At 46.6% G+C, this 14093-nt stretch overlaps 1 protein-coding gene across 1 annotated transcript in view; it reads left to right on the top strand.

Moving 5' to 3' along the window:
• Positions 1 to 14093, top strand: part of SPEF2 (sperm flagellar 2) — a 116266-nt gene that overhangs the window by 44791 nt on the left and 57382 nt on the right. Inside the window, exons 17-22 of the mRNA XM_056848228.1 lie at positions 187 to 283; positions 2198 to 2346; positions 4962 to 5126; positions 11263 to 11358; positions 12579 to 12715; positions 13874 to 14001. Of these exons, the coding sequence (XP_056704206.1) occupies positions 187 to 283; positions 2198 to 2346; positions 4962 to 5126; positions 11263 to 11358; positions 12579 to 12715; positions 13874 to 14001 (772 nt within the window). The remainder of the gene's footprint in view (positions 1 to 186; positions 284 to 2197; positions 2347 to 4961; positions 5127 to 11262; positions 11359 to 12578; positions 12716 to 13873; positions 14002 to 14093) is intronic.

Raw genomic sequence — 14093 nt, 5'->3', positions numbered from 1 at the left:
GGAAGGATGGAAGGCTGAGTCAACCTTGAGCCGGCTACCTGAAACCGGCTTCCTTTGGGTCGAACTCAGGTCGTGAGCAGAGCTTGGACTGCAGAACTGCAGCTTACCACTCTGCACCCCTGGGCTCTTCTTCAATCAACCTAGTGACTTCCTTCAAATAACCGTTTAATATTTTCCACTCAACAGCTGTCCCTGACATCTATGCACGTGGTGACCCCATTTTAGGTGCCAACCTCCAAGATAGAGAAAAAGAGTATTCCCTGAGAGGCCAGATGCAACACCGGTAAGTTGCAATCCAGTGCATGAACGGTCTCAACCTACGTGCCTGATTTCGCTGCAAGTACCTAACAGTCTCGTCCTAATAAGTGGAACAGAGTTGGATAGCTCTGTCCCTTTCCAGAGAGTCCCTCACTAAGGGACAAATAAGAAGAAGAGTTGGTTTTTATATGCCGACTTTCTCTACCACTTAAGAAAGAATCAAACCTGCTTACAATCACCTTCCCTTCCCCTCCCCACAACAGACACCTTGTGACGTAGGTAGGGCTGAGAGAGCTCTAAGAGCTGTGTCTAGCCCAAGGTCACCCGGCTGGCTTCGTGTGGAGGAGTGGGAAACCAACCCAGTTCACCAGATTAGCCTCTGCCACTCATGTGGAGGAGTGGGGAATCAAACCCGGTTCTCCAGATCAAAGTCCACCACTCCAAACCACCGCTCTTAACCACTACACCACACTGGCTCTAATTCCACAAATGCTTATTTGTGGAATAAACGTGGTGGTGGAAAGTGCCGTCAAGTCACAGTCGACTTATGACCTTGTAGGGTTTTCAAGGCAAGACTTGAACAGAGGCTGACCCTCTTTAGTTTCCAACATGTAATGAGATCAGGCCGGATGGGGTCATCCAGGTCAGGGCCATGTACAGACTGGTATGATTTTTCTTTAAACATAGCCCATTTATGCTTGGTAATTAGCACTGCGTTCCAGGCTGAAGTGCCCTGCATATATATATATATTTTTTTGCATTTTTCACGCTGAACTGTCATTCAGGAAGTGACTGCGAAGCCGGCACATATCTGCTTCGCATTTCTCAAGAGCCCCTTTAACGTGACCTTTTGTGTTTGCTCTGCCCCTGCCTCAAAGAATCCCCTCAAGGAAGCATGCAAAATCACAGCCACGCGTTAGCTATGCAAATTGCAGTTGCTAACGGAAGGAACGAAGGAACAGGCGAGTGTGTGGGGTGTGGAATTTCTCCTTTTGCGTCGGGAGCATGGATAGGCATTTTAAAGGTCACATTTAAAAAAAGAGCTTTGAGTGAGCATCAAAATTGACCCTGCAAGGTGCTTGTTAGCAGTGACTGTTTAAAACTCTGCTTTGCCCAGGTGGCAAAATGTTCCCTTCCATTATACCACAGGTTTGGGCCAATTGCAGATGTAATATTACCAAGGGCACCTCCTACAACAGTACTGTGTTTGACTTATGTTGTAGTGCTTCCTTATGAAAGCCAGTTGATAGGTGGTTTTTTGTTTTTTGTTGCATTTCTATCCTAGCCTTTCTCCCAAAGAGCTCAGGATAGCGCACATGATTCTTTAACCCACCCTCCATTTTTTGTTACACAAACCTTTGAGGTAGGTTAGGTTGAAAGACAGTAGCCTGGCCTACAGTCATCCAGTGAACTTCATGACCGAGTCAGCAGAGTTCTAAGACTGAACGTAAAACTCCCTGCCCCAGGATGTGGTGATGGCTGCCAGCTTGGAGGGCTTTAAGAGGGGAGTGGACATGTTCATGGAGGAGAGGGGTATTCATGGCTACTAGTTAAAATGGATTCTGGTCATTCTGCTTGCCTGTTCTCTCTAGTGTCAGAGGAGCATGCCTGTTGTTTTGGGTGCTGTGGAACACAGGCAGGACGGTGCTGCTGCAGTCGTCTTGTTTGTGGGCTTTCTAGAGGCACCTGGTTGGTCACTGCGTGAACAGAGTGCTGGACTTGATGGGCCCTGGTCTGATCCAGCAGGGCCTTTCTTATGTTCTTATGTTCTGTGTTCAGGTAAAAGAGAAACAATACCCAGGAATGTCGCACTAAATGATGACTTTGCAGAAAGGCATCTCGAGGTGTTAGTTGTTTTTTTTAACTCGCCTGACTCATTTAGGTTCTGAATGCCGTTCTGATATCTGATTTTCAGTTTTGAGTGGTTTTGCTTTTGCAGAATCATTGGCTTCCTGGACAATTGGCCGGCACTCAAAACCTGGTATGCTGAGCAGCAAAATATATTAATAAAAGTCAATGCAGAGACAGAGGAGAATCTTTTGTGTCAAAGAGTAAAAGAAATTTTAGTGGAGGAGATCGAAAAGAAAAGTAAGTAACATTGTCCCCTTAGCTCACGTTCTAATGATGACATTTAAAATGTCTTTTTGTAACCTGGTATGTTGTTGCAGCCGGAAAGAGAGACAAACTCACGTTGTTGCATATTTTAAAATGAAATCCTCCAATACTGAAAATAAAACCCATTTCAGAAATGGCCGCCAGGGTCCAAATTCTATGCTTCAGTGCCAGTAGCATCCATACTGAGAGCATCTCTGAGCCGGTACAAAGTGCAGACTTTCTCCTTGACCCCATGCTGGCTTGAATCCTGCATGAAATTTTTGCAGACACAGGAGGGAGGGGCTGTGACTCACAAGTAGAGCATCTGCTTGGCATGCAGAAGGTCCCAGGTTCAATCCCCGGCATCTCCAGTTAAAGGGACTAGGTAAGTAGGTGATGTGAAAGACCTCAGCCTGAGACCCTGGAGAGCCGCTGCCAGTTTGACTCAGGGATCTGGAAGGCCTTAATCCTGGAAGAGAACATGGTCAACTGTGGAGGGGCTGTGGCTCAGTGGCAGAGCATATGCTTGGCCTGCAGAAGGTCCCAGGTTCAATCCCTGGCAACTCCAGTTAAAGGGACTAGGCAAGCAGATGATGTGAAAGACCTCTGCCTGAGACCCTGGAGAGATGCTGCTGGTCTGAGCAGACAATACTGACTTTGATGGGCAAAGGGTCTGATTCAGTCTAAGGCAACTTCATGTGTTGAAGGGTTGTTGTTTTTTCTCCAATTCTCCCCTCCCATAGGAGACCAATGATTCCCCCTCCAGACTATTCCTGAGGGTTCCCTGGCTCACAGGAGGAGCATTTGGAGCTGCTGCAGGGGAGGGATCTGGAAAAAATTGCCTCCTCCTTGTGCCCATGGAAATTCTGGGCAGGAGCCAAGCCAACAAATAACTTCTCCTGCACAAGAACCCTCACATATCATTGTCATAATAATCATCATCTACACCACCATCATCAACAGAGACAATAATCAGATTAGAGTCTGGCAGCATCTTAGAGACCAACAAGATTTCCAGAGTATGAGCTTCTGTCAATCAAAGTTCCCTTTATCAGATACCTGATGCTAATCCCCCCTCCCTTCATCAGGTACCTGATGGAGTGACCTTTGGCTCTCAGTATTTTGTACCCCGAAAATCTTGTTGGTATTCCTCGACTCGAGTATCGCTGTTCTGCTGCAGTCCAACACAGCGACCCTCTGATAATAATTGTTGTTGTTATTTCCATGTTAAAACACCCAGACAGACATGCACAAATAAGTAGTGAACCATCTTGTAATTATTATTAATAATAATAATTCTAAGTAATGCTCCACAAATATGGTTCTCAGAGCCAGAGCCATCGTGGTATAGTGGTTAGGAGTGGTGGACTCTTCTCTGGAGAACCGGGTTTGATTCCCCACTCCTCCACACGCAGGTAGCTGGGTGTCCTTGGGCCAGTCACAGTTCTCTCTGAACTCTCTCAGCCCCACCTACTTCACAAGGCTGCTGCTTCTTCTTCTAATTCTTTTTCTTCTTCTTCTAATTCTTCTTCTTCTTCTAATTCTTTTTCTTCTAATTCTTATTCTAATTCTGATTCTAATTCTAACAGCCAGCAGAAAGAGTCTCTTGTATAAAGTTGTTTTAAAGAGACACTGGCAGGACAGGAAGGTAGAAGAGCCTTTTTCAAAATGGCACCTGCCTTCATCTTGTGTTGGAACACAATATTCTAATTTCATGAGTGTATTTCCATACTACCTCCCCCGCCCCACACACCCCGGCCAAACCTCCTCACCAGGAAACAAAGCAAAAGAAATTCAGTTATTTTTCCTCTGTAGAGGAGGAAGTGACAAAACCAAGGCCACTGTCTGCTAAAATCAGTTGTATGCTAGCAAGCCCAGGCAAAGTGTATAAACCTTCAAACGAGGCAGTTTATATACACAGAATCTCTATGGTCTGTCTGTACACTCATTCCACCCTTCATGTATTCACACCTTATAAAATATGGGTTGTATCCAAATGTTTCTTCCATGAGTAGAATGGCAGTTTGGGACAATTGACTTTTGCCATTCCCCCCCCCCCACCCATTACAGCCCATTTTCTCCCTGAGATTCCTCTGACCCACCTCCCCACATGAACCGAAGTGTGGGGAACGGGCAGGAGACTCTGAGGAAGCTGTGCTTCAGGAGCACAGCTCAGTGTGAAATCCTTTGGATCCAACCCATTATACATTGTTCTTTTTCATGCTTGCTTAGTCAGAGATTAGCCCTGATCTGGATAAGCCAGGCTAGTCTGATCTTGTCAGATCTCAGACGCTAAGCAGGGTTGACCCTGGTTAGCATTTGGATGGGAGACCTCCAAGGAATACCAGGGTTGCTATACAAAAGAAGGCAATGGAAAACCACCTCTGCCAGTCTCTTGCCTTGAAAACCCTACTGGGTCGCCATAAGTCGATTTAACACACACACACACACACACACACACACAGTCCAAGATTTGTCTGTCCATTGCTGATATCTCCTTTGACATTCATTATTAATAATGATATAAAGATGTGTGTCTGTGTGTGGGCACATGTGTGTGTAGACTTCAGTCAGTTAATGTGTGTTTTGCTGTGGATTTTGTGATGAAGGAAAAGAACAGGAAAGGAAAGACGCTGAGAAACGAGCACGAGAGATTGCCACTACTGCTTCCCAGGAAGAGGTGCTGGCGGTAATAGGGGGGAAATTGGAAGAAGCTGTTTCTTCTCTTGAGCTCCCGGAGCCAGAACCCGTAGAGCCCAAAGAAGAGCCTAAAGGTTAGTAAAGTATAAATATAGTGTAAAATTCCTGTGAGAGCCCCGTGGTGCAGAGTGGTAAGCTGCAGTACTGCAGTCCAAACTCTGCTCACGACCTGAGTTCGATCCCGACGGAAGTCGGTTTCAGGTAGCTGGCTCAAGGTTGACTCAGCCTTCCATCCTTCCGAGGTCGGTAAAACGAGTACCCAGCTTGCTGGGAGTAAAGGGAAGATGACTGGGGAAGGCACTGGCAAACCACCCTGTAAACAAAGTCTGCCTAGTAAACATCAGGATGCAACATCACCACCTTATTTTCCTGAAAGAAATAAAGGCTCCCATTTTATTGCTCAAGACCTTTCGGTCAAGGGTGCTTGAATGAAGCAAAGAAAGTTTCCCCCCCACCAAACTCCACCATCACCAGGATCCACCCTCAAATCTCCAGGAATCCACCAACCTGGAGCCGGCAGCCCTGTTTCTTTCTCTTCCTGGACTCTGTATTGGTGTCGCCCTCTTCTTCTGTTTCGTGTTTCCTTTTGCCCACTGTTGCCGTTCGCATTAAAACTTTTTGTTGCTTTTGACACATTAAAACTTTTTGGTTTCCTTTAAAACTTCCTCAGTAATTCCTGCCCAAGGAGGGGGCCTGCAAGTTAGCTTCCAACCCCATTCTTGGTTGTTTCAGAGGCATCTCCAATTGTAGCAGCCTTTGAAAGCTAATCTTAAAAGGTGGTGGAAATCCACTCATGAATGACATAAAGGCCAGCCAGTGTGTACCTCTCGGATCTTAGCAGGCTGGGGCGTCACTTTGTGATAGACGTATGAGTGGGCCAATCACTGCTATGGAAATCTGGGCTTTGTTGAGCCTGGGAAAAAATCCCCTTAAGCTTTAAAGAGGAGGGCAGTGCTGTTAGGGTTGCCAGGTCCCTCTTGGAAACCGGTGGGAGGTTTTAGGGGCAGAGCCTGAGGAGGGAGGGGTTTGACGAGGGACTTCAATGCCATGGAGTCCAATTGCCAAAGCAACCATTTTCTCCAGGTGATCTCTATCAGCTGGAGATCAGTTGTAATAGCAGGACCTGGAGATTGGCAACCGTAAGTGCTATGCATATCACAGATGAAGTGAATATACTTCCACAGTACATTTACTGAGGCTTGCCAACCTCCATCTGGGGCCTGGAGATCTGTAATTTCAACTGCTGTCCAGCCTACAGAGGTCAGTTCCCCTGGAGAAAATGGCTGCTTTGGGGGGGTGGAATCTATGGCATTATAGCTAGGGTTGCCAGGTCCCTCTTCGCAACCGGCGGGAGATTTTGGGGGTGGAGCCTGAAGAGGGCAGGGTTTGGGGAGGGGAGGAGCTTCAATGCCATTGAGTTCAATTGCCAAAGCGGCCATTTTTCTCCAGGTGATCTGATCTCTATCGGCTGGAGATCAGTTGAATTAGCAGGAGATCTCCTGCTACTACCTGGTAGTTAACCAAGAAAAATAAACACCCAGTGCTGTATCAAGTCTATGTAGAAAAACGGCAGCACACGGGCTCACAACAAATAAAACCAACCACAATTTTTAAAGTTTCAGTTCTTATTCTTATCACTATAATTATTTACAATATTTACAACCACATTCAAACAATACACTCACAGGTGTTTCAAATGACATTCAAAAATCGATACTTAAGTTCGGTCTCTTTTAGCTTCTGTGCTATGTATAGATTTTTTAATGTAGTTTGAAACACCTGTGAGTGTATTGTTTGAATGTGGTTGTAAAAATTGTAAATAATTATAGTGATAAGAATAGTGAGAATAGAGAGAAACAGTGTGGAGGTGTTTCTGTGCTAATGCTAGAAGCTTCCAAGCAAAAATGGGGGAATTAGAGTGCATGGTTTTAAGAGAAAACATAGATACAGTGAGCATTATAGAAACCTGGTGAAGGGGAGAGAACCAGTGGGATACAGTCATCCCTGGTTACAAACTGTATACCGTATATACTCGGGTATAAGCCGACCCGAGTATAAGCCGACCCCCCAAATTTGAGGCCAGAAAAGGGAATTTCTTATTTACCCGCGTATAAGCCGAGGGTCAATAAGAAATTCCCTTTACCGTCAACGCTGCGCTCTAAAATGCCGGCCGCCATTTTAGAGCGCAGAGCCCCTGCCCCAGGTCGCCCTCCCGCCGCCTCCCAGGCCCTCCCGCCCCACCCCACCCCACCCCAACCCCAGTGCCATCCAAGGGGGGGAGGGGGAAGAGCCCCTGAACCCCCTACTTACCGGGAGACACGGCGAATCGGCGGCGTGGCCTTCCTGGGCCGGCAGGAGGCCTTTCCAGGCCCCTACCGGCCGGAGGAAGGCGCTTGGGCGCGTGGGTGGCGGCGGCGCAGCCGGCAAGGGCCTCCTGCCGGCCCAGGAAGGTCCCTGCCGGCAGAAGAAAGGCGCCCGGGTGCCTGGGCGGCGGCGGAGCAGCCGGCAGGGACCTCCTGCCGGCCCCTCCAGGACCCTGCCGGCAGGAGAAAGGCTCCCGGGCGAGGCGGCGATGGCAGCGGTAAGTTCCTCCCCCCTCCCCCCTCCCCTCTCCTACCGTATTGACCCGTGTATAAGCCGAGTTCGGCTTTTTCAGCCCTTTTTTTGGGCTGAAAAACTCGGCTTATACACGAGTATATACGGTAGAAATGACAGGGAAGGCCGTATTGGAGGGGGTGTTGCTATGTATATCAAGGAAGGCATAGTGTCTAATAAGCTAGAGACCGTAAAAAGGGCAGACTCGTCCACAGAATCCTTATGGGTGATGATTCCGGGCCCCAAAGGAGATTTAGTATTGGGGACGTTCTGTCAGCCCCCTGACCAAATGGCTCAGGGTGATCTTGAGATGGAGAATGAAATTAGAGAAGCATGTAAAGGTAATGAAGTAGTAATAATGGGAGACTTCAACTTCCCTCATATTGATTGGATCAATGTATGCTCCAGTCAAGCCAAAGAGATAAAAATTTTAGACATCCTAAATGACTGGGCCCTCAAACAGTTGGTCATAGACCCAACCAGAGGGGAGGAGATCCTGGATTTAATACTCTGTGGTGCTGCCAGTGATTTAGTGTGGGATGTGGATGTAGTTGAGCCAGTTGGCAATAGTGATCATAATGGCATCAAATTTAATTTATATGCAAGTGGAAAAGTGACTGGGAAATCTCACACAATTACCTTTGACTTTAAAAGAGGGAACTTCTCTAAAATGAGAAAACTGGTAAAGAGGAAGTTGAAAGGAACAGTTAGGAGGATTAAATCTCTTGAAAAGGCTTGGGGGTTACTCAAGTCCACATTACTAGAGGCTCAGCTAGCTTGTATACTGCAGGTCAGGAAAGGTAGTAATAAGTCCAAGAGGTCACCACCATGGCTAACGGGTAAGGTGAAGGAAGCAATTAGAGAAAAAAAGTCTTCCTTCAGAGACTGGAAAGTTTGCCCAAACGAGGCGAACAGAAGCAAACACAAACTTGCACAAAGGAAATGCAAGCAGATAATTAGAGATGCAAAAAAAGATTTTGAGGGGCATATTGCTAAACACATCAAAACAAACAATAAGAAATTCTTTAAGTATATTAGGAGTAGGAAACCAGCTAGGGAAGCGGTTGGACCATTGGATGACAATGGGAGTAAAGGAACTGTAAGGGAGGATAAAGCGATTGCTGAAAAACTAAATGAATTCTTCTCATCTGTCTTCACTGTTGAAGATACAGGGCAGAGTCCTTCTCCTGAACATAGATTTTGGAGAGGGGAAAATGAGGAACTGAGGCAAATAGTGGTAACAAGGCAGGAAGTCCTAGAACATCTAGACAAACTGCAAACTAACAAGTCACAGGGACCAGACGGTATTCATCCTAGAGTTCTTCAAGAACTCAAATGGGAAATTGCTGAACTTCTAACAAAGATATGTAATATGTCCCTTCGATCAGCCTCTGTACCAGAGGACTTGAGAATGGCCAATGTAGCACCCATTTAATAAAAAAGGTTCCAGGGGGGACCCAGGAAATTACAGGCCAGTTAGCTTAACGTCTGTTCCAGGTAAATGAGTGGAAATCATTATTAAACATAGAATTGTCAAGCATATAGAAGGGCAAGGTCTGCTGGGCAAAACCCAGCATGTCTTCTGTAAGGGTAGGTCCCTGTCTCACTAACCTATTAGAGTTTTTTGAAAGCGTCAATAAGTATGTGGACAGGAATGAGCCTATGGATATTGTGTATTTGGATTTCCAAAAAGCTTTTGACAAAGTCCCCCACCAAAGACTGCTAAGCAGACTTCATAGTCATGGGATAAGAGGACAAGTCCTCTTATGGATTGAGAGCTGGCTGAAAAATAAGAAGCAGAGAGTTGGAATCAATGGTCAGTTCTCACAATGGCGGGATGTGAGCAGAGGGGTGCCTCAGGGATCTGTGTTGGGACCAGTGCTTTTCAATCTGTTCATCAATGACCTGGAGTTGGGGTTAAACAGCGAAGTAGCCAAGTTTGCAGATGACACCAAATTATTTAGGGTGGTTAAAACAAAATCGGACTGTGAAGAGCTCCAGAAGGATCTCTGCATACTGGAAGAATGGGCATTAAAATGGCAAATGAGATTCAATGTGAGTAAGTGTAAAGTGATGCATATTGGGGCAAAAAATCCCAACTTCACATATGCACTGATGGGATCTGTGCTGGCAGCAACAGGCCAAGAAAGGGATCTTGGGGTGGTGGTGGATAGCTCAATGAAGATGTCAACCCAGTGTGCGGCTGCTGTAAAAAAGGCAAATTCCATGCTGGCCATAATTAGACAAGGAATAGAGAATAAAACTGCTGATGTCATGCTGCCCTTGTACAAATCTATGGTGAGACCACACTTGGAATACTGTGTACAGTTCTGGTCACCACACCTAAAAAAGGATATTACAGAGCTTGAGAAGGTGCAGAAAAGAGCAACCAAAATGATTAGGGGACTAGAGCAACTGTCCTATGGGGAGCGCATAAGACACTTAGGGCTGTTTAGCTTGGAAAGAAGGCGGCTGAGGGGAGACATGATAGAAGTCTATAAAATTATGCATGGTTTGGAGAGAGTGGACAGGGAGAAGTTTTTCTCCCTCTCCCATAATACTAGAACACGGGGTCATCTGCTAAAGCTGGAGGGTGAGAGATTCAAAACAGATAAAAGGAAGTCTTTTTTCACACAACGCATAGTTAAATTGTGGAACTCCCTGCCCCAGGATGTGGTGATGGCTGCCAGCTTGGAGGGCTTTAAGAGGGGAGTGGACATATTCATGGAGGAGAGGGGTATTCATGGCTGTTAGTTAGAATGGATACTAGTCATGCTGCATACCTATTCTCTTTAGTATCAGAGGAGCATGCCTATTATTTTGGGTGCAGTGGAGCACAGGCAGGATAAATTCTGCTGCAGTCGCCTTGTTTGTGGGCTTCCTGGAGGCACCTGGTTGGCCACTGTGTGAACAGACTGCTGGAGTTGATGGGCCTGGGTCTGATACAGCAGGGCCTTTCTTATGTTCTTATGTAATAAGAATTGAAACTTTAAAAATTGTGGTTGGTTTTATTCGTTGTGAGCCCGTGTGCTGCCGTTTTTCTACAACTATCTGGTAGTTGGCAACCCTAATATTAGCCTCTTGAGGCCCTTCCCCTTGCTAAACTATGCCCTCCACAGCCCCCCCCCCAAATCTCCAGGAACTAACCAACCCAGAGTTGGCAAACTTACGTTTACTGCTGAATTTTAATATATCTGGATGTGCCTCCCAACAGTTGGTTTGCCAACCTCCAGGTGATGGCTGGAGGTCTCCCACTATTACAACTGATCTCCAGGCAACACAGATCAGTTCCCCTGGAGAAAATGACCGCGTTGGCAATTGGACTCTATGGCATCAAAGTCCCTCCCCTCTCTAAACCCTGCCCTCCTCAGACTCCACACACACACACACCCTGCAAAATCTCCAGATATTTCCCAACCTGGAGCAGGCAACCCTACCCAAAAGCGAGTTTCAAATCCCAACTCAGTAACAAATCTCTCTGGGCAAGTCGTTCTCTCATGGAATTGTTTTGAGGACAAAATGAGATGATGCCATCTAAGCTGCCCTGAGCGCCTTTGAAGAAGAAGGGGCAGCTAAGGAACATGAGCCAGAGCATTGAGTCAAAACGCATTGCATCTCCTGCAGAATCCCCTCCGACGTCGCCACCGCGTAAAGATAAAAAGAAGAAGAAAGATGAGGCAGCCAAAGGAAAAGATGCAGGCAGCAGACCAGGTGAAGCATCATTTTGTTCGTCTATTTTTTGTAATGCTTATTTTGCGCATGGCCACAAACGGTCATGGCTTTCACTTTCATCTTCACGCTTTTCTTTTAAAAACAATGACGACGACATGTGTTCGTTGGATAGGGAAGAAAGTGGTTCTATGGAACAAAGGGGAGCGGCGGCTACTTCACAAGTGAGGCTGAACTTGGGACGTTCCTGGAGATTTGAGGGTGGTACTGGGGGGACAGCACAGTTGGGGGGGGAGGGGGCTCAGCAGGGATACAATGCCATGTATCTGAAGCTTCCATTTTCTCCAGGGGAACGGATCTCTGCAGTCTGGAAATCAGCTGTAATTCCAGGAGATCTCCAGGCCCCCACCTGGAGGTTGGTAACCTTAGGCCCCAGTCAGTCTTTACATTTCCAGGCCTGTCAATCAAGTGGGAAAAACCTACATTACCTAGAAAGGGCCTGCACCATTTGCAACCCACCACACCAGTTACAGCCCTCTAGCTTGAGGTTGCCTACAGGTTGCATGGGATTCCCCTGGAATTACAATTTCTCTCCAGACTACAGAGGAAATGCCTGGAGGAAATGGATTGCTTTGGGGGGTGGGGGTGGACTCTGTGGCATCGCTGAGCTCTCCCCAGATCTCCAGGAATTTCCCAAGCTACTGTTGGCAACCTTGCTGTAGCTATATATGGCAGCCCACCATGGGTCTTATCACTCTCCACCACACCTGTTCTTGTCTCTTTTTCTGGAGGTGCAGGAAGAGGACAGGTATCTCCAGGAATGTCCCAAGTATCTGGCAGGCCATAAAATATGGCTAGTTTTGACTGAATTCAACTCAGTGATTCAGACATTGGATTCCTTTGCTTCCTCTCTTGTATTATTAATGTTTGCAAGGCATGGTGTGAGAAATGCACAAACCCTTTCCCAAGTAAGCTGAATGATTCCGTCCTGCCCATGAGCTGACCCAGTTGATTTCATATATGTATGTATGTGTGTGTGTATGTATGTGTGTGTGTATATACATAATGTAAACTGGTTACAGTACATTTAGAAAATGCCTACATTTCCATTTTGCAAATAAATGCGACATATACTATGTAGCTGCTGCCTCATCGATGAGGGATATTCAAAGAAAATAGCCAGTTTTTTTGTTGCGTACAAATATTTATGTATTCTAGGAGACATGTTTTCCCCATATATTAATCATCCATTCATATTTAAGGTACCCCACGAGGAAAATCACCAGGGAAAGCTGCCCCGCCACCCCCTGAAGAATTACCGCCTCCTGCTGCTGTAGAACCACCTCCAATTAAACCAGGAACACCTGAATGGATTTATGTCGAAGAGCCACTTCCAACCGTATGGTGGTTTCAAATTTATTTATTTAAAATATTTGAGCACATGAACGTATAAAGCTGCTTTACACTGAATCAGACCATTAGTCCATCAAGATCAGTATTAACTGTTCAGACTTGCAGCGGCTCTCCAGGGTCTCAGGTGGAAGCCTTTCACATCGCCTGCTACCAGTGTGATGGGAACAGCCCTAAAATGGCTGCCATAAAATGGCTTCTGCATGAGGTGGCGCCAGCCATGCAACACCTTACCTTCTGTCGCACCGGAGATCCTTGTGCACTGGTGGCAGGTGCTGCCGGGGCAACATTTTTAAAAAATCTGTTCTGCCAGTCAAATCTCTAGTGGCCAATTAGAAGCCTTGCTGGGCAGAAGCCCCACCTGTCCCACCCATTTCCTAAAAACACTTGGTGGGTGCCAGGAAAGGTGTTGGTGGGTGCTACACCGGCGGGGTGTAGTGGTTAAGAACTGTGGTTTGTAGCAGCGGAGTCTGATCTGGAGAACCGGGTTTGATTTGCCACTCCTCCACATGAGCGGCAGAGGCTAATCTGGTGAACTGGATTTGTTTCCTCACTCCCACACATGAAGCCAGCTGGGTGACCTTGGGCAAGTTACAGCTCTGTTAGAGCTCACTCAGCCCCACCTACCTCACAGGGTGTCTGTTGTGGGGAAGGGAAGGTGATTGTCAGCCAGTTTGAGTCTCCCTTAAGTGGCAGAGAAAGTCGGGATATAAAAACCAGCTGTTCTTCCTCTATGGGTGCCCACTGGTACTACACTGGGGACCATGGTTTGTGGCCAATCAGGAGTCACTGTTTTTTCCCAAGGGGTGGAAAGGGGAAGGAAGGAAGGACATTAACCGAGAGCATCCCATAACAGATCAGTGGATGAAACTGTCCTACAGTGCCCATGGTCACCATGAACTTTGGACAGATGGACGGCTTCATTCAGGTCTTCCTGGCCCAATCCTAGCCCTCTGTCCACGATGACAGGCTGATCCTTGCCAGAGCATAAGGTCAGAGTCTAGATGATAGGGGAGGAGGTGGAAGTGAGAGAAGTGAACAGAGCGGGGCAGAATATAGGGTAATAACCTCATTTGTTCCCTTTGTCTGTCCTTTTCCTTCAACCTGCTAACCAGTGCACAACTTTCATGTCTTTTGAAACTTACAGGAAGTGCCTGAATTCTTAATCCCTTATTGGGAAGTTGTAGAGGCCTCCTATGCCAGTAACATCAAGGCTACTCTTCGGCATCTCCGGGCTGAGCAGCACATTGTCATTCATTACTTGTCGGACATCAGGTGAGTGTTAACGGGTTTTAAAAATATAGAATTGTTGTTTGTTCCTGCTCTTGATTATCTTTTTTAAAAGGGCAACCAAAAACACTGTCTTC

The sequence above is a fragment of the Euleptes europaea genome, chromosome 4, assembly GCF_029931775.1.
Source record: "Euleptes europaea isolate rEulEur1 chromosome 4, rEulEur1.hap1, whole genome shotgun sequence".
Classification (NCBI taxonomy): domain Eukaryota; kingdom Metazoa; phylum Chordata; class Lepidosauria; order Squamata; family Sphaerodactylidae; genus Euleptes; species Euleptes europaea.
Note: the sequence above shows the minus strand (reverse complement) of the source record. Positions and strands in the feature narration are given on the sequence as shown.